Here is a 19,917-nt window from a genome sequence, read left to right as displayed (position 1 = left end):
AATTTCTTCACTCAGAGAGTGGTGAACCTGTGGAACTCATTGCCACAGAGGGCAGTGTACGCCAGCTCATTAAATATATTTAAGAGGGAATTAGATATATTTCTACGGGCAAAAGGGGTTAAGGGTTACGGAGAGAAGGCGGGGACGGGATACTGAATTAAAGGATCAGCCATGATCTCATCGAATGGCGGAGCAGGCACGAAGGGCCGAATGGCCTACTCCTGCTCCTATCTTCTATGTATCTATGTATCTATGTAAGTAGAGTTTGGTAAGTGGGAGGTGAGGGGGTGCTTGTTGCTCTGTTTTGCTTCCCTCTCTCGGGCTAATCCAACACTGCGGACATGGAGCAGTGAGACAATTCAACCGGATAGGTCCCCCAGACAGCTTCCATGAGGGAGGTTGGTGATCAACTGGTTGGTAGGTTCTCTTCCTTCTCTTCTATACCTTTTAAGTTGGTAAGTCCTATTAAATAGTGGTGTAATATTATCATCTATATCGGGGCAGAGGGTCTTCATAATTAATAATAAGAAATGTAATTAATTACACAGATATGGGTGAACAGGTGATGTGTCACTGTTGCGAAATGTGGGAGCTGGTGGACCCCATTGAGGCTCACGGTGATTACATTTGCGATAAGTGTTTGCTGCTGGAGGAACTCAAGCTCCATGTTAAAGAGCTTGAGACTGAGCTTCAGACACTGCGACACATCAGGGAGGGGGAGAAGTTCCTGGACTCTATGTTTCAGGGGGTGGTCACACCTATGAAATTAATTACTGCAGATGTAGTCCGTGGTCAGGGACAGGACGGTGTGACTATGAGTGAGGAAGGTACAGGGATCCAGGATGTAGTGCTGAAGGAGCCACAGCCCTTGCTCTTGTCAAGCAGGATTGAGGTTCTTACTCCCTGTGAGGGCAGGAGCGGGGACTGCAGGGAGGATGAGCAACCTGGCCACGGCACCATGGTGCAGGGGGCCATTCAAGTGGAGGGAGTAAAAAGAAATGTTGTAGTGGTAGGGGATAGTATCATTAGGGGGATAGATAGGGTTCTCTGCAGTCAAGAGCGGGAGTCCCTCTTCTGGGCTGGAAAGAAACTTGGAGTGGGAGGGGGAGGATCCAGTTGTCGTGGTCCATGTTGGTACAAATGACGTAGATAGGACAAGGAAGAAGGTTCTGTTAAAGGAGTATGAGCAGCTAGGGGTCAAATTAAAAAACAGAACCTCAAGGGTAATAATCTCTGTTACCTGAGCCATGAGCGAATTTGGCTAGGACAAATAAAATTAAAGAGTTAAATGCGTGGCTCAAAGACTGGTGTGGGAGAAATGGGTTTTGCTTCTTGGGACACTGGCACCAGTACTGGGACAGGAGGGAGCTGTTCCGTTGGGACGGACTCCACTTGGCCAGTGCTGGGACTAGAGTCCTGGCGAATCATATAACTAGGGCTGTAGAGAGGGCTTTAAACGAATTAGTGGGGGGGAGGTTTCTAGAGAGCAAATAACAGAAATGACAACGGAGAAGGTCATAGACTTAGGTAGCAGTGGGGAAATTAAAAAACAGAACGTGTCAGGAAGGGACAGAAGGTATGGAGTAAAAGGTAAAGTAGTAAAAGGGGAAAAAACAGGAACAAAGTGTCACAAAACATATTTGAAAGTTCTTTAGCTGAATGCACATAGCATTCGTAACAAAATGAATGAGTTAACGGCACAAATAACTACATATGGGTATGATCTTGTGGCCATTACAGAAACATGGCTGCAGGGTGACCATGACTGGGAATTAAACATACCAGGTTATTTAACAATCAGGAAGGACAGGCAGGAAGGGATGGAAGGTGGGGTGGTTATGTTAATAAAGGAAGGAATCACTATAATACAGATAAATGATATTGGATCAAAGGAGCAGGATAGTGAAACAGTTTGGGTAGAGATAAGGAATAATAAGGGGAAAAAACACTAGTGGGTGTAGTCTATAGGCCTCCGAACAGTTGCAACTCTGTTGGATGGAGTATTAATCAGGAAATAGTTGAGGCTTGTAATAAGGGAACAGCTATAATTATGGGGGATTTTAACTATCATATTAACTGGACAAATCAAACTGGGCAGAGCAGCCTTGAGGATGAGATCATTGAGTGTATTAGGGATGGGTTTCTTGAGCAGTATGTAACTGAACCGACCAGGGGGCAAGCAACCTTAGATTTGGTCCTGTGTAATGAGACAGGATTAATTAAAAATGTCCTAGTAAAGGACCCCCTTGGAATGAGTGATCATAACATGGTTGAATTCCATATTCAAGTAGAGGGTGAGAAGGTTGGATCTCAAACAAGCGTGCTGAGCTTGAATAAAGGAGACTATGAAGGTATGAGAGCGGAATTGATTAGAGTGGACTGGGAAAATAGATTCAAGGGTAAGACGGTACATGATCAGTGGTGTACATTTAAGGAGTTATTTTACAACTTCCAAAAAATATATATTCCACTGAGGAAAAAAGGGTGTAAAAGAAAAGATAGCCATCCGTGGCTAAGTAAAGTAATTAAGGATAGTATCCGACTAAAAACAAGGGCATATAAGGTAGCCAAATTTAGTGGGAAGATAGAAGATTGTGAAGTCTTTAAAAGACAGCAAAAAATAACTAAAAGATTGATTAAGAAAGGGAAGATAGATTATGAAAGTAAATTAGCAAAAAATATAAAAACGGATAGCAAAAGTTTCTATAGTTATATAAAAAGAAAAAGGGTGGCTAAAGTAAATGTTGGTCCCTTAGAGGATGAGACCGGGAAATTAATGGTGGGAAACATGGAGATGGCAATAACGCGGAACAAATATTTTGTATCAGTCTTTACGGTAGAGGACACTAAGAATATCCGAACACTAGACAAACAGGGGGCTCTAGGGGGAGAGGGGCTAAATACGATTAAAATCACTAAGGAAGTGGTACTTGGTAAAATAATGGGACTTAAGCCGGATAAATCCCCTGGACCTGATGGCTTACATCCTAGGGTCTTGAGGGAAGTGGCGGTAGGGATTGTGGATGCATTGGTAATAATTTTCCAAAAGTCCCTGGACTCAGCAAAGGTCCCGGCAGATTGGAAAACTGCTAATGTAACACCCTTATTTAAAAAGGGTAGTAGGCAGAAGGCTGGAAACTATAGACCTGTTAGCCTAACATCTGTGGTTGGTAAAATGTTAGAGTCCATTATTAAGGAGACAGTAACGGGACATTTGGATAAACATAATTTAATAGGACAAACTCAGCATGGTTTTATGAAGGGGAAGTCATGTTTGACAAATTTGCTGGAGTTCTTTGAGGAAGTAACATACAGGGTGGATAAAGGGGAACCAGTGGACGTAGTGTATTTAGACTTCCAAAAGGCATTTGACAAGGTGCCACACAAAAGATTATTGCTCAAGATAAAAAATCACAGGATTGGGGGTAATATTCTGGCGTGGGTGGAGAATTGGCTCTCTAACAGAAAGCAGAGAGTTGGGATAAATGGTTCATTCTCGGACTGGCAATCAGTAACTAGTGGTGTTCCGCAGGGGTCAGTGCTGGGTCCCCAACTCTTTACAATCTACATTAACGATTTGGAGGAGGGGACTGAGTGTAACATATCAAAGTTTGCAGATGATACAAAGATGGGAGGGAAAGTAGTGAGTGAGGAGGACATTAAAAACCTGCAAAGTGACATAGACAGGCTAAGTAAGTGGGCAGAGATTTGGCAGATGGAATACAATACTGGAAAGTGTGAGGTTATGCACTTTGGCAGGAAAAATCATAGAGCAAGTTATTATCTTAATGGCAAGAAACTGGAAAGTACTGTAGTACAAAGGGATCTGGGGGTCCTGGTGCACGAAACTCAAAAGGTTAGTATGCAGGTGCAGCAAGTGATCAAGAAGGCCAATGGAATGTTGGCTTTTATTGCTAGGGGGATAGAATATAAAAACAGGGAGGTATTGCTGCAGTTATACAAGGTATTGGTGAGACCGCACCTGGAATACTGCATACAGTTTTGGTGTCCATACTTAAGAAAAGACATACTTGCTCTCGAGTCAGTACAAAGAAGGTTCACTCGGTTAATCCCAGGAATGAGGGGATGGACATATGAGGAGAGGTTGAGTAGATTGGGACTCTACTCATTGGAGCTCAGAAGAATGAGAGGCGATCTTATTGAAACATATAAGATTGTGAAGGGGCTTGATCGGGTGGATGCGGTGAGGATGTTCCCAATGATGGGTGAAACTAGAACTAGGGGGCATAATCTTAAAATAAGGGGCTGCTCTTTCAAAACTGAGATGAGGAGAAACTTCTTCACTCAGAGGGTGGTAGGTTTGTGGAATTTGCTGCCCCAGAGAGCTGTGGAAGCTACATCATTAAATACATTTAAAACAGAAATAGATAGTTTCCTAGAAGTAAAGGGAATTAAGGGTTACAAGGAGCGGGCAGGAAATTGGACATTCATCCCCTTGAACCTGTTCTGCCATTCAATTAAATTATGGCTGATTTATATCTTAACTCCGAAGGTAGCAGTGCAGCAAAACTATTGGCTATAAGAAACTGAGCCACTGCATTTCTGCTTGCAGCCCAGGGCCGAGCCTCCTGTTCCTGCAGTATGCTGCTTTTTCTTCTCAGTCTAAGTGCAGTGTCGGCTTTCAGTCAAATTCACTATCGCCCCACCCATCCCCATCCAAAGGTGAAATCCAACAAACTAACTTGAAAATAACCCAGACTAAGTTCACGTGAATAGAGTTCTCTGCAGCAGCAATACGTATGAATGATCACTAGCTTGTTAAACTATATTTCATTATCTACAGCACATTGGTTCAAACACCCTGCCTAAATCTTAATCTAAATTTCCCAGCTTTGCTGTCCTGTGAATTTAACCCATGAGAGCTTAGTTTATCTCGCGGGTAGTATTTTTAACATATATTACACCAAGGTTTCCCTATGGCTGCATCGCCATATATCGTGAAACATGCCATCTGGTGGCCTTAAATCCCAATATATTTGTGTACAACAGGGAAAATCCACTTTTAAGTAGTTTAAATACAGTCTAGTTTTGAAATAGTAGGAGCAGACTGTATTTGGTTCTGACCTCCTAGGGGTTAAATTAAATAACCCCGAAAACGGGCACTGGGATTACGATGCGTAATTAACCTGCACCCGTTCACTGCAATGCAGGCAGATCGGCAACTTCGTGCTGCCGGTTCATTTTCACGATTGCTGCAGGCAGCCAGCGCTCCCCGTGCTGTTAACTGACACATGCATCAGCAGGGGGCCTAATATCGTCAGTGCCTAGCACTACTTAAAGCTAGCCTGCACCTCTTAAAGAGGGAAGTGCATCGTGGCTGGTGGTGGTGCTGAGACCATTCTGAATATTGTGCTGTGGAAGAATCAACAATGGCTGACCATGGAGTTTGCACCAATGTTTTTCTGCCCTGGAGATCTTGGTGGAAGAGGTGGAAATAAGGAGAGATGTCCTATATCTGCAGGCGGGCCAGAGGCCCTTAAGATACATGCTCAGAAGGCAGTGGCAAGAGATAGTGACAGAGGTCAATGCCAGGACCTGGATGCAGCGCAGGAAGAAGGTTAATGATCGGACATGAGTTGTCAAGGCGAATGAGTTCATCTTCAAATGGCATATCCTACCAACTGCATCACTAGCGCCATCCACTGCTCAATTCACTACACCCTCATCACCCACCTATCAATTAGTACACAACCCTTCAATTCATATGCTTTACTTCACCCTCGCACACTTAGCACTGTTGCAAGCCTAGCAGCCACAACTCACAGCTCGCACACAGTGACAGCTATTCAACCATGACAGCCACATCACCCATGTATATTGCAGGACACTCAGTGACACACTTACCTCTTCCTCGCAGGAGATGGTGGCGCATAACAGCAGGCAACAGGAAAGAACAGGAGGATGACGAGCACGCCTGCATATTTTAACCCCCATGGAGGAGCTAGTGCTGGTCATCATGGGAAGGGGTATCACTGAGGTTGTGGCCACTGGCAGCGCTGGAGGGATCGATGATGAGGGTATCTCTATACTTAATCCTCTCATCCCACTTCTCCCTCATCCCACAATATCTTCTGACTCACAAGCTGCAGATGGTGTAAGCACACACTTCTTCCTTTCTCCTCTCCCCTCATCACAATCCAACCCTTGTCCCTATTTCATTTTAGATAACAAAGAACTGGAACCTTCCCAGTCATTGGAGGAAGAGAAAGAAGACAGTGAAGATGAAGAGACACCATCACTCAATCTTACACTCAGCCAGCAGCTCAGATATTGACACTGCTTGTATTTTAGAGGCTAAGATAGTGGAGGGATCTGCACCTGGTGAGACACCGGGCAGGAGCCAGGGGAAGGGATAGTGCAGGTGCCAGCTTGCTGGAAGGTGAGATGTTGCTTGTATCTCCGGTAACAGCCTGGAAGGAGCCAGGTGCATAAAAGTTAAGAGCCAGTCACCTTGACAGCCACAGGCAATGATGCCCTTGCCCTACTTTGATGTAGCAGTTGTGGCTGCAGTAGTTGGCAGATTTCAGTCACGACCTCTTTTGTGAAGCACTCCTGCTTCACAATGGCCTACTCCTGCTCCTATCTCCTATCTTCTATGTAAGACATCTCAAGCATTGGTCCTCGCTGAAGCTGAGCTAAGAGAATTGCTCCCTAAAGAGCCTTGGCAGATATGGCCTCCTGCTGAGAGCATTTCTCCCCATCCTCCTCCTCCCTCCTCTAGCAGCTTGTCCTGCTCTGCGTGACCTCTGCTCATTCTCCCAGTGATGCTGAATGCCAGACCACCCATGTCTGGAAGCAACTGGTTTGAACACAAGCCTTTAAGTCACCAAAAAAGTACATCAGCACCAGCCAGACTATTCCCTGTAGACTGTTGAAACTTTAAACAGGCATGAAAAAGCATCCAAAATGCGTAGAATTGCAGCAACAGCCAGAAGACATAATCCAGCGACTAACCTGCAAGTAGTTGCTGATTCCTTTAAATAGCGCTGGTGCAAGGTCCTTCATGCCATTTAACATCATGTTCAGCTGTGCGTGGTTAAGAGAGGCTAGAGCGTGGTGCTCCAAAATGGCACGACTGGTATCAAATCAGTGTTACACGCTGATTGACGTCATGATTTGCCTGCTCTGCATGTTGCCAGCGGTCGTCAGGTGTGCGCGCGCTAACCCCTTTATGAAGATGGCGTCCAGCGCACTTCCCGTTCGAAGTGTGCGTCGTAGATGCCATTTTCATCATAGTTTAAAAGGGCTTATGACGCCCAAAAAACGGGCACTATCGAACCAAGTTTTGCCGCCCATTATTTTAACTGCGTGCTCATGAAAGCCCTAATATGACTAATGGAGAAGAATAAATGATTAAAATTAAATGGCGTGTTTGAGAGTATGGATGAATATATTAAAACTAACAATCTTAACATTCTGTATTTGCAGTTCTGCACGCATTTCTATAACCTTGAGCAACAGAGGAATTGATGCTTTTAAACCTGAACTATATGGGAAAGCCATCATAGTGGAACAACTTATTTCTGGACAGGGAACAAGACAATACAGATTAAAGAGTAAATCAGGTAAAATGTAAATCTATGTTTAAAAAAATAGTGTGTGTGTGTTTAGGGAGAAGCGTAGTTATTTTATTTTACAATATGTAGAGCAATCAAGCTTTTACGCAAATTGCACTAAGACATTTTGGATATAATAGTAATTTTTTTCTCCATTGTCCCAATTTCCTGTCCAAATACGATACTTCTTCCATATGATGGAGGTGGAGTTTGGAGAGGGAATCAATCATCTAAGGACACTGACCAGAGTGGAGGGGGAAAGTGGGAGATCATTTGGCTCACCAAGTCTGTGCTGGCGTTTTTCACCACATGAGCCACTTAGTCTAATCCCACTCTCCTGCTCGCTCCCCATATTTTTTAATGTTCACCTTTTTTAAGCAATGAATTGCCATTTCAAAAAAATTGACTCTTTAACAACAGTTTGTGACAAGAGTTCCACATTTTAACTGCCCTCTTTGTAAAGACATTTTTCTAACCTTCCCTTTGATTCATTCTGTGATTTTCTTAAATTTGTGCCCTCTCATTAACTATCTTGCCAACCAATAAAAAATCTATCACTGTTTACTTTATCATAATTCTGCATAATCTTGAAGACCTCTATCAGGTCATTGCTCACCCTTCTCGGCGCCAGTGAGAAAAGCTTTAACTTCTCAAGTCTCTTCATAACTGTAAACCCTGGTAACACTGATAATGTTTTGTTATTAAATGATGTGCCACTTCTATTCCAATAGTGGAATAGAGGGGAATAAACCACTGTGGTAGTGTTATACACCAATGTATCAAAATACTCATAGTTCATTTATGTCTTGCAACAAAGATCACTATGAAATTTACTGCAAATGTTGCAGAAAATGTGGTATGAAATGATGCAAGAGTATTGTGCTCTGTAAGTATGTGTACACACTACACCAGTGCATAACGCAGCAGTCGACTAAATGAAAGAAATAGTTGAGATCCACAGTTGCCTTACAAAATATCAAATTATACAATTCAGATCTTTATGAAAGTTTTATATGCTTGCCGTGCAAATTCCTTTCATTATTTAAGATCGATAATATTTTTTCTAGGATATATCATTTCTACAAAGAAAGCAGAACTCAATATGATCTTAGACCAATTCAATATAGAGGTATGTTTCGTTTTTCAATTCATGACCTTTGTCGAAATTAAAATGAGCCTGCAATGTGCTGTCACCGATTTCATGGCAAAAATGAGTTCATATCAATTTCTCCTCTGTGCTATTTTAATGAATGTTTTAACCTGCCTATTGTAAAATAGCAGAAAGAAGAATTTGAAATGAGCAAGTTAGGTGTTTGTATGCTAATGCCAACAGTAATTTCTAATATATAGTGAAAGGCTGCAGGTATTATTCATACAGTGAGAGTGATATTTTCACTGAACCTGTTAGTAACCTATTCAAGAACATAGCCAATCGAATGGGTACATATTTACACATCCTGTTGGCATGAGTATGTTCCAGGCAGGTGAACATTTTCACCACTAATCTAATAGAGCCTCTGGACGCAATCTCATCATTCTTAGGAAGTGATAGTGTTTTTAAGAGACCAATTTATCGTCAAGCAGGGCAAAACCATGAGTGATCCTGGTTTCATAGATTACTGGAGCCCGACTGGTAGCAGAGCACGAATCAGTCTTGTGAACTTATGCTAACATTTCCACATATACTTAGGATTCCAGTGTACCAATCAGTTGTTGGATTTCAATTCAATTCCAGACAGGTAGTCATCTGGCCTAATATGGAAGGTGTAGCAATTGACATCAGAAACTCAATGGGGGAAAAATTCGGTTGCTTTGCGCCTCCCATTAGCAGGGCGCAAAGCAACTAGCGCCCGGGCGCGGCGCCGCCCACGCCTCCCGCAAAATTCAGCGGGAGGTTAGCGGCAGCAGTAACCAATGATGTCATCGCCAGGTGCAGCACCCCGCTTGCACCCCGGCCGCGATCTTCGGGAACGCCCCCTGACTTACCGCTGGATGCTATGTCTGACGGGGTCAGGGGGGCCTACCTGAGGCGGCCATTTTTGTTGCTGGCCGCCTGCCAGCACCTGCCTGTGCTCCCGTCCCCGGCCTCCTGAACCGCCCCCTCTGCGGAGTGCCGGCTGTGCTCCAAGAGCCCGGCACTTCTCTTGAGTGCTGGGCTCTTTTGCCGGCACTCCCCATCCCCGGGGGCCCAGCTGGGCTCTGGGTCGTGCTGCGCAAAGCCCCTCCCCGTTAAGAAGGGGAGGAAAGCCTGCGATACCATGGCGCAACGTGCCGCAGCGCGTGGCACGTAGCGCTGCGATATTCCGTCGCAGCGCCCCAAGAGGGATGCAGGATGCTTCCAGTAGTGCCCTGCTTTCTTCTTGGGGCGCTACCACTCAATTTCTGTCACGGGGGCGCTAATTTTTCCGGGGCGCTAAAAGTAGTGCCCCGGTGGAGTTAGCGCCCCAAAGGGGGTGCTACTCAATTTTTAGCCCAATGTATTTGTAAAATGCTACCATCTTTCTCTTGATTACCTACTGATCTTTATTTTTTGGGGGGAGTGGGTTACTCTAATGGGATCCTATTGGTGAAGGCATAACACTAAAATTGCTTGTGATGTTCTATTTTCTGTGTCCGCAATGTCCTCAATTGCTGGCTTGTGTTCTCTTGCTTCACACATTTGGGAAGGCTTGGTAGCCAGAAAATAGTTGGGATTTATGACTTTTAAAAACTGTACAAGGTTCTGTCAGATTTTTTTTCTACATTGATGCTGTGAAAGCTGCCCTGTAATATGAAAGGGACTGATTCCACAGCAGCGAGAGTGTAGAGTAATGGACAACTTTGGTTGCTTTAAGAAGTTCTGTATTCTAAGTATAGCAGTAACGGTTGTCTTGAATTCAATAACAATCCTGTGTAATTATGTATAGCCAGACAATCTGAATTGCTGCTTATTTCAAAGATTCTAACAGCTGGGATTGGCTAATTACATTTTATAAAGTAGGAAGGTGTCGTCCCAAATGTGCCATAATAGTTACAGATGAGGAGGGCCATTTAGTCCATCTCAGTTCACCCATCCAGCGCGATCCTAAGCACTGTTCTGACTATATAGTTCAACATTCATTGGCTTCATTGATTGCTGCACTGGTTGGACATGTTGAACATTGAGTCTACTAATACTCCTATGTCTCTTTTAGCTTCCTGCTTATCTATTTCAACATAATTTATGGAGTACATATGTAACTTAATTTTCTTTTGTATGTGCTGTACTTCACACTTACCTGCCTTAATTTTCATCTGCCACTGTTCTGTCCACATACATATTTTGTCCAACTCATTCGGAGCTGCGTCCTTTGATTCCACTGTCCCTCCCAGTTTGGTATCATCACAAATTTTACCACATTGCATTGAATTTCTAAATCCAGGTCATTTATGTAAATTAGAAACAGTTGCAGTCCGAACACCAATCCCTGGGGAGCTCCTTTCAGTGCTTCTCACTATCTTTACATAACTCCTCCAACATGTACTATTGACCAACATTCACCACAAGCCCACTGACTCCCACAGCTACCTGGACTACACTTCCTCCCACCCCGCTTCCTGTAAGGATTCTGTTCCATTCTCCCAGTTTCTCTGTCTCTGCCGCATTTGCTCCGACGATGCCACCTTCCACACCAGTGCTTCTGACATGTCTTCCTTTTTCCTCAACCAAGGATTCCCCTCTACCGTGGTTGACACGGCCCTCTACCGTGTCCATTCTATCTCCCGCACTTCTGCCCTCACCCCTGCCCCTCCCTTCCGGAACCACGATAGGGTTCCCCGTGTCCTCACCTTTCACCCCACCAGCCTCCACATTCAACGGATCATCCTCCACCATTTCCGCCACCTCCAACGTGATCCCACCACCAAATGCATCTTCCCCTCCCCTCCCCTTTCAGCATTCCGTAGGGACCACTCCCTCCGAGACACCCTAATCCACTCCTCTATCACCCCCAGCACCCCTTCCCCTTCGCCCGGCACCTTCCCGTGCAAGCGCAGGAGATGCAACACCTGCCCTTATACCTCCCCGCTTCCCACTGTCCAGGGCCCCAAACACCCCTTGCAGGTGAAACAGCGATTTACTTGTACTTCTTGCAATCTAGTATACTGTATTCGCTACTCACGATGTGGTTTCCTCTACATTGGGGAGACCAAACACAGATTGGATGACCGCTTTGCGGAACACCTCCATTCAGTCTGTAAGGGTGACCCCGAGCTTCCGGTCGCCTGTCATTTCAGTTCACTGCTCCATTCCCACTCAGACCTTACCGTCCTCGGCCTCTTACATTGTTCCACGGAAGCTCAGCGTAAGCTCAAGGAACAGCACCTCATCTTCTGATAAGGCACTTTACAGCCTTCTGGACTCAATATCGAGTTCGACAATTTCAGATCATAACCTCAGCCCCTATCATATTTTTATATATTTTTTATCCACACTTTTGGTTTGTACCTTTTCCTTTTTTTTTCTCTCCGACATGGTAGCTGTCTTTCATTCTGCCAGTGTATTTCACACTTCACCTAGAGCCATCCTTTGTTTCTTTACCTGTCCTATTACCATCACGTCTCGCCTTGAGTATCTCTTAATGTCTCTTCACCTCCCACAGGCCTCCCTTTTGTTCTTTCATCCCCTCCCCCATTTCCCAGCCCCCAAACTTGCTTTTTAATCTGTTTAATTTCCTGCTTTTTTCTCAGTTCTGACGAAGGGTCTTCGACCTGAAACGTTAACTCTGTTTCTCTCTCCATGGATGTTGCCTGGCCTGCTGAGTTTTTCCAGCGTTTTCTGCTGTTATTTCGGATTTCCAGCATCCGCAGTATTTTGCTATCGCCATGTACTTCTTGCTATCTACCCTTCCTGTTAGTCTTAATTAAGTTAACGCCAGCCCAGCCCCCAATTAACTATTAGTTCCAATCAAAACTTTTGTACCTTGTTTCAACTGAACAATTGTTGCAACAACACATCAATTTTTTTCTCTCACAAAAGGCTTCTACTTTATCTGTACTATCTTGCCAAACTTAATAGTTGCTGGATAGAATGTGCTTTTTTATGCCTATGTTGCGGCTGCCGCAGAACACGAATGGAGGCCGAACCGATCTGAGGAACACATGGCTTTTATTACATTCTCTTGAGAGATGGCTGCCCCAGCTCCTCTCTCTGCTAAACCTGAAAAAAGACTGAGGGCGACACCCGCGCTTTTGAGTACACACTGAGGGCGACGCCCGCTCCTTTGTCATGCCTTAAAGGCAGCATGCTTCTTAAAGGCAAGGTGCCCGATTTATTGTCCATGGACGGAAAAGTGGATTGCGCCTGTTTAGGTGGCGATCCGCCACACAGCTCCCCCCAGAATTCGCTTAGGAGGTGTGGACGAGACGGTGCGGCGGTCTGATGGGCCGGCCGGAGCGGCTCTTGTAGGACGCCAGTGGACGTGGAACGGCCGGGCGTGGAGCAGCCGGGTGTACTGGCTTAAGGGCAGATCGGCCGCGTGGCGGTGGACGAGCTACTGGGACCTGCTCACAGGGCTCCGAGTGTGTTGGCTTGAGTCGGTCAACCGACACTTTTTCAGTCCTGTCGCCCACTTATAGGTCGAAAAATTTGTCCCCAGCCTGTAGCACTTTGTAGGGCCCGTCGTACGGGGGTTGAAGGGGTCCGCGGTGGGCATCGTGCCGGACGAAAACGAACCGTGCCTGGTGCAGGCTTAGCGGGACGTGTGAGGTGGATTCGCCGTGCCGGGCAATGGGCACCGGGGCGAACTGTAGCGCCGGTGAGGCGAAGTCGTGGCGTTGCTGGTCGGCTGACCAGGGTGTCGTGGCGGTGGGCAGGAACTCACCGGGTACGCGCAGCGGCTGGCTGTACACGAGCTCTGCTGCCGCTGCGTGGAGGTCTTCTTTAACCGCGGAGCGCAGGCCGAGGAGGACCCATGGGAGTCGGTCGGTCCAGGCGCCGTCCTGGAGGCTGGCTCGAAGAGATGCCTTCAAGGATCTGTGGAACCGCTCACACAGTCCGTTGGCTTGGGGGTGGTACGCTGTGGTGCGGTGAATGGTTACCCCGAGATTGCGTGCGATGGCGGTCCAGAGTTCAGAGGTAAATTGCGGACCTCTGTCCGACGTCATGTCGGAGGGGATGCCGAACCGTGCGACCCAGGTGCTGACGAAGGCTCTGGCGATGTCGGCGGTGGTGGTAGAGGTCAGTGGAATTCACAGAAATCACAGAAACCCCACAGTGCAGATAGAGGCCATTTCGGCCCATCGAGCCTGCACCGACACATATCCCACCCGATCCCCGTAACCCCTACACCAACACATATCCCACCCTATCCCTGTAACCTCACGTATTTAATCCCCCTAACACTAAGGGTCAATTTATCATAGCCAATCAACCTAACCCGCACATCTTTGGCCTCGGGCCAGCGCGTGGTGCGGTCGACGATCATCAGCAAGTGCGTGTGGCCTTGCGACTGCGGCAGGGGCCCGACGATGTCCACGTGGATGTGGTTGAATCTACGTGAAGGGACGGTGAACTCCTCAAGGGGTGCTTTCGTGTGTTGCTGCACCTTGGCCCGTTGGCAGGCTAGGCAGGAGTTGGCCCAAGTACGCACATCCTTGCGAAGGCCGCGCCAGACAAAGCGGTTGGCTACCAATTTGATGGATGCGCGGGCGCCGGGGTGGGAGAGGTTGTGGAGAATCTCGAATACCCGGCGGCGCCAGGACGCTGGGCCGAGGTTGAGATAGGGATATGTCGCACTTGACCGTGACTGCGGTCGGGCCGCAGGCGACGTCGGCCAGGCGTAGCCCTGGTAGGTTGGTAGGTGCGGAGAGCAGATCAGGGTCCGTGAGCTGGTCTGCTGCGAGTTGAGCGTAGTCGACTGCCAGGTGTGCGGCGTGGATGGCGGGGCGGGAGAGGCAGTCGGCTACCACGTTGTCTCGGCCGGAGACGTGTTGGATGTCCGTGGTGAACTCGGACACTGCCGCGAGCTGGCGCTGCTGCCTGGCGGACCAGGGGTCGGTTGTCTTTGCCATTGCGAATGTCAGGGGTTTGTGGTCGACAAACGCAGTGAAGGGGTGGCCCTCCAGCAAAAACCGAAAATGGCGGACCGCCAGGTACAGCGCGAGGAGCTCGCGGTCGAAGGTGCTGTACTTGACTTCCGGGGGGCGTAGTTGGCGGCTGAAGAAGGCAAGTGGTTGCCAGGCGCCGTCGACCTACTGCTCGTACACGGCGCCGACCGCGTGGTCGGAGGCGTCCGTGGTGAGCGCTACTCTGGCATTGGGCCGTGGGTGCGCGAGCATGGTGGCGTCGGCGAGCGCGGTCTTGGTGGAGTTGAAGGCGGCTGATACGTCTGCCGTCCATTCGACCGCCATCTTGCCGCTCCTGCCCCGGAGGGCTTCATACAGGGGCCTCATGAGGGACGCCGCTTTGGGGATGAAGCGGTTGAAGAAATTCACCATCCCGAGGAACTCCTGGAGTCCTTTGATGGTGGTGGGGCGGGGAAATTGCTGGACGGCCTGCACCTTGGTGAGCAGGGGAATGGCCCCAGCATGGGTGATGTGGTGGCCGAGGAAGTCGATCTTGTCCAGGCCGAACTGGCACTTGGCTGGGCTGAGGATGAGCCCGTGGTCGCTGAGGCGCCCGAACAGGATGCGAAGGTGTTCGAGGTGTTCCTGCTTGGAGGAACTGGCTACCAGGATGTCATCCAGGTAGACGAACAGGAACTTCAGGTCCCGAAGGACCGAGTCCATGAGCCGTTGGAATGCCTGGGCCGCATTTTTGAGGCTGAAGGGCATCCGCAGGAGCTCGAAAAGCCCGAAGGGGGTGATTACGGCCGTCTTGGGGACGTCCGCGGGGTGGACGGGGACTTGGTGGTAGCCGCGCACCAGGTCGACTTTGGAAAAGACTGAGCGGCCGGCCAGTCTAGCCGAGAAGTCCTGAATGTGCGGCACGGGGTACTGATCAGGGGTGGTGGCATCGTTGAGGCGGCGGTAATCCCCGCAGGGGCGCCAACCCCCGCCTGGTTTGGGGGCGATGTGGAGTGGGGAGGCCCAGCCACTGTTGGAGCGGCGGATGATGCCGAGCTGTTCCATAGTGGCAAACTCGGTCCGCGCGACCTCCAGTTTGGCCGGGTCCAGCCTGCGGGCGTGGGCGTACACTGGGGGGCCTGTGGTGGGGATGAAGTGTTCCACCCCGTGTTTGGCGACCTCCGCGGAGAAGGTCGGGTTGGTGAGGGTCGGGAATTCGGCCAGGAGTGCCGAGTAGTCATCCGTGGCCCGGGCGTGGCAATGTGACGCCATGTCGGCGGGTTGACGGGGGGCCATGGCGCCCAGGATGGGGGACATGGTGTTCATGTCCACGAGGCGGTGTCGAGGGATGTCTACCAGTAGGCTGTGGGTGCACAGGAAGTCTGCGCCGATGAGAGGGGAGAGTACCTTGGCAGTGATGAACTCCCATCGGTAGCGGCGACCAGCGAGGTCGAGGGTGACTGTGCGGGTGCCGTACGTTCGGATGTCCGAGCCGTTAGCGGCAGCCAGCGCCTGTCCTCGTTCGCCCTTTTGGATGTCGAGGGCGGAGGCCGGGATGATGCTGTGCTGAGCTCCAGTGTCGCACAGGAACCGGCGGCCGGTTTTGTCATCCGTGACGTACAGCAGGGAGCCCGTGTGGCCCACGGCCATCGCGGGGGCTGGTACGGGGGCGGACTTGAAGGAGCAGGGAGGTGTGCACCGTTGTGCCCTGGCGCCGAACCGTGCATGGTAGTAACAGTAGCCCGGGTTTGTGGGGCGCGAAGGCCCCGTGGGCTCCGTGGCTGGGCCTTGTGGCCGTGTGGTGGCCGGTGAGGGGCGCGCCCAGGCTGTGGCTGCCAGGTCCGGAGCGACGTCGCGGCTGGAGTGAGTGGACAGCAGCTTGTCGGCCTCGTCGGCCAGGGCTTCTAGGTCCGTGAGGCCGGACGCCACGATCGCTGGGCGGATGCTGGGAGGTAGCTGGCGGATGAACAGCGTGCGGAAGAGGGACCCGGGTGGGCTCTCGTCGGTGTGTGAGAGCATGTGGGAGACGAGGTCTGACGGTGAGGCGTCACCGAGGCCTGGAAGGTCGAGGAGGCGGCAGTTTCGCTGGTATGTCGAGGTCGTAAATTTTTTAAGGAGCGCGGCCTTAAGATGTGCATACTTGCCCTCCTCTGGTGAGTTCTGCATCGCTATCCAGACCTTCGTGACTGTGGAGCTATCGAGTGATGCGACGAGGTAGTCATACTTCGTCCCATCTGTGGTGATGTGTCGCAGCCGGAATCGGGACTCAGCTTGGAGGAACCAGGCTTCGGGCTGGTTTTCCCAAAACTCTGGCAGCTTCACGGAAACTGCGTTCGTGTCCGCCATTGCAGTGCTCGGACTACGTTCTGAGCGTCGGGGTCACCAATGTTGCGGCTGCCGCGGAACACGAATGGAGGCCGAACCGATCTGAGGAACACATGGCTTTTATTACATTCTCTTGAGAGATGGCTGCCCCAGCTCCTCTCTCTGCTAAACCCGAAAAAAGACTGAGGGCGACACCTGCGCTTTTGAGTACACACTGAGGGCGACGCCCGCTCCTTTGTCATGCCTTAAAGGCAGCATGCTTCTTAAAGGCAAGGTGCCCGATTTATTGTCCACGGACGGAAAAGTGGATTGCGCCCGTTTAGGTGGCGATCCGCCACACCTACAAATTATCTTAGCAATGCAGTAACTTCCAGCTGTCTCAGCATTCACAGCCTTTGCAACTCTGAAGTAGGCAGTGTCTTTAAGTTTAACAACCTCTACCTACACATGCCCATCACAAAGTACCATAGTAGCGAAGCATGATAGGTGCCTGTGGCTAAATTGATTTTTGCCTGTGTTGAATTTCTTGTGTTCTTGTAATGCTGGATTCAGCATATAAGGGATGAATTCCTACAGTTTCACACTGTCATTTTTAACAGAAAGTCATTGGCCTGAGCTAGTCTATTTGTCCATTAGATATTCCTCAAGTTGTAAATTTGCTTGGGCTCACATACATTATTTACAATTTCAATCATCTTATGTCATTGTTAGAGACACCTGATTATCTAAGGTGTAATTCGATTTAATTCACAGTGTGTAGGGAAGGAGCCAGGCAGATTCCTAAAAGCCTACTGGTCTCACATGAAAGGCAAAAGTTTGAGTCAGCTTAGCCTTGAAGAGTTAAGCTGGTGTAAATGGCCTTCTGTATTGGAACCCATGTTTAGAGAGAAAGTGAGTTCCATCTTTTTATTTTCATAAACCCAGGAGTGCAAGGAATATATATGTATTCATACCATGAGAACCATGTATTGTTCATCCATACAAATATCTTATCTAAGTAAATCACTTTTTGAAGCCCATATATCATCTCAACAAAGTGCATTTTCATTCTGCCCTCATTAAAGAGAGCGGACTTCATGTGACAACATGTGGTGCATTCCAATAGCTGGTATACAGTGAAAGGTTCTTTGTTATGGTCCCTCAGTAATGCTATTGTTTACCTAGATACTGGGTAGAATAAGATGCACTCCACATCGTAAGGGACATGCGGTCTGCTTATGGGAATGACTGGTGGCGCTGAACTGAAGAGAATGTCTAGTGTAAAAACCCAGAAATTGTAAAGTGCCATTCGGCAGAACATGCAATGTTACAGTTCACATAAAATGTTCAAAGTACAGAAGGCTCAGAGGGAGGGGCAGGGTGTTTTTCATATTAGATGGCATAATAACAGGATGCAACCAGAAATAAGTACCAAGACTGGATGGAAAATCTTTTCTGATGGGGATGGTTGGTCAGCCTGCAGAAATATGTGGAGAAATTATTCTAGATTAGTAATGACAAGTTGTAGATTGCCTGTGGCCTAATGCATGATCCAGTAGTCTGGTTCAGCAGTGGGTTGTCAACACTGCATTTGAGCTGCTGCATATGAAGGACAGAGTTACACTTGACAACACTATCTGGAAGAGAATTCCACTGACACAAAAACCTCTGGGAAGCTTTGTTGCTGTTTTTTATGGGCTGTTTAGCTTGATAAAGAATGTTGAATTCAGCTTCTTTCTAATGTCACTGATTTGCAGATATTTAAACTTATGAAGCATTGCAAAGCAGTAATCATTCACTCTCAATTGCATTGAAAGCTGAATTTTGTCTGTTAATATATCCAAATAGAGGCTTAAAATAGAGTGCCTCATAACTGTAGCAGGATACTCCTGGGTAAGTTGAAATATGCAAAATTTCATGACATTAGTTATATGTAACTTTACAATGGTTGCTCATTTCTTTTGCTGTAACAAAATATTGTGGAGAATTAGATTATGCAAAAGACAAGGGGCTAGATTTTCAGTTTAGGCAGTTTTGGGGCGCTAGCTTTAGCGCCCGCCCGAAGTTAGCGCCCGCCCCAAAGTAGCGCCCCGTTGCCGGGAATTCAGTGGCTTCGCCCTAAGAGGTTGGTGGAGCGCTAAAAGAGGCGTTCCACTACTCTCTTTAGGCGCTAAGCCGGCGGTCCAGAGGGATAGCGCCCAGGCGGGGCGCAGCACGGGTGCGGTCATTTTTGCACTGACAGCAGACCCCGTGGTGCCGACCAGCTCTTAAAGGGGGAAGGGACGAATTAGTCTGCTGCCACGCCCTGCACACTGCAGCCTTGCAAAGAGGCCTCAACACTACTGCTCAGCCCCAGGGAGTCATGGCAACGCCAGAGAAGGCCCGTCAGCGTGCCCTGCGCTTCTCAGAGGGTGATCTGGACATCATGCTCACAGCTCTGGAGGTGAGGCGCAAGATCTTGTTTCCAGACAGTGGGAGGAATCCAACCCACCACGACTACACCAAAGCCTGGAAGCAGATCGCCCAGAGGGTGACGTTCACCGGCGAGGCCCCCAGGACCCACACACAATGCCGTAAGAAGTACAACGATCTGACCAGGATTGTGAGGGTGAGTAGCCTTTCCAGTCTCCTCCTCATTCTTGCATGTACACCTGACATGATGGGCAAAGGGACCTGAAAGTCCTTTTGGCCAGCCCTCAGCCAGCAGCATTGGGACAGTCATGAGCATCAAATGGCCATTCGGCACTCTACACTTTGGCCAAGCTATTCCACCATGGGAGGCAGTGCACACTACATCAGGGCTTCACTCTGTCCAAGCTATTCCACCATGGGAGGCAGTGCACACTACATCAGGGCTTCACTCTGTCCAAGCTATTCCACCATGGGAGGCAGTGCACACTACATCAGGGCTTCACTCTGTCCAAGCTATTCCACCATGGGAGGCAGTGCACACTACATCAGGGCTTCACTCTGTCCAAGCTATTCCACCATGGGAGGCAGTGCACACTACATC

At 48.6% G+C, this 19,917-nt stretch overlaps 1 protein-coding gene across 5 annotated transcripts in view; it reads left to right on the top strand.

Moving 5' to 3' along the window:
• Positions 1–19,917, top strand: part of LOC147112490 (structural maintenance of chromosomes protein 6-like) — a 214,879-nt gene that overhangs the window by 84,183 nt on the left and 110,779 nt on the right. For all 5 annotated transcript variants that reach the window (XR_015079510.1, XM_085996783.1, XM_085996782.1 and 2 more), the window contains 2 exons: positions 7,450–7,586; positions 8,645–8,706. Coding sequence is in view for 4 of the 5 variants with exons in the window: in XM_085996783.1 (XP_085852909.1) it covers positions 7,450–7,586; positions 8,645–8,706 (199 nt within the window). In the remaining variant the exon portion in view is untranslated. The remainder of the gene's footprint in view (positions 1–7,449; positions 7,587–8,644; positions 8,707–19,917) is intronic.

This window comes from Somniosus microcephalus, chromosome 9, assembly GCF_052327205.1.
Source record: "Somniosus microcephalus isolate GS21.2 chromosome 9, FLI_Smic_1.0, whole genome shotgun sequence".
NCBI classification, from domain to species: Eukaryota; Metazoa; Chordata; class Chondrichthyes; order Squaliformes; family Somniosidae; genus Somniosus; species Somniosus microcephalus.
This window is presented reverse-complemented; position numbering and strand designations above follow the sequence as displayed.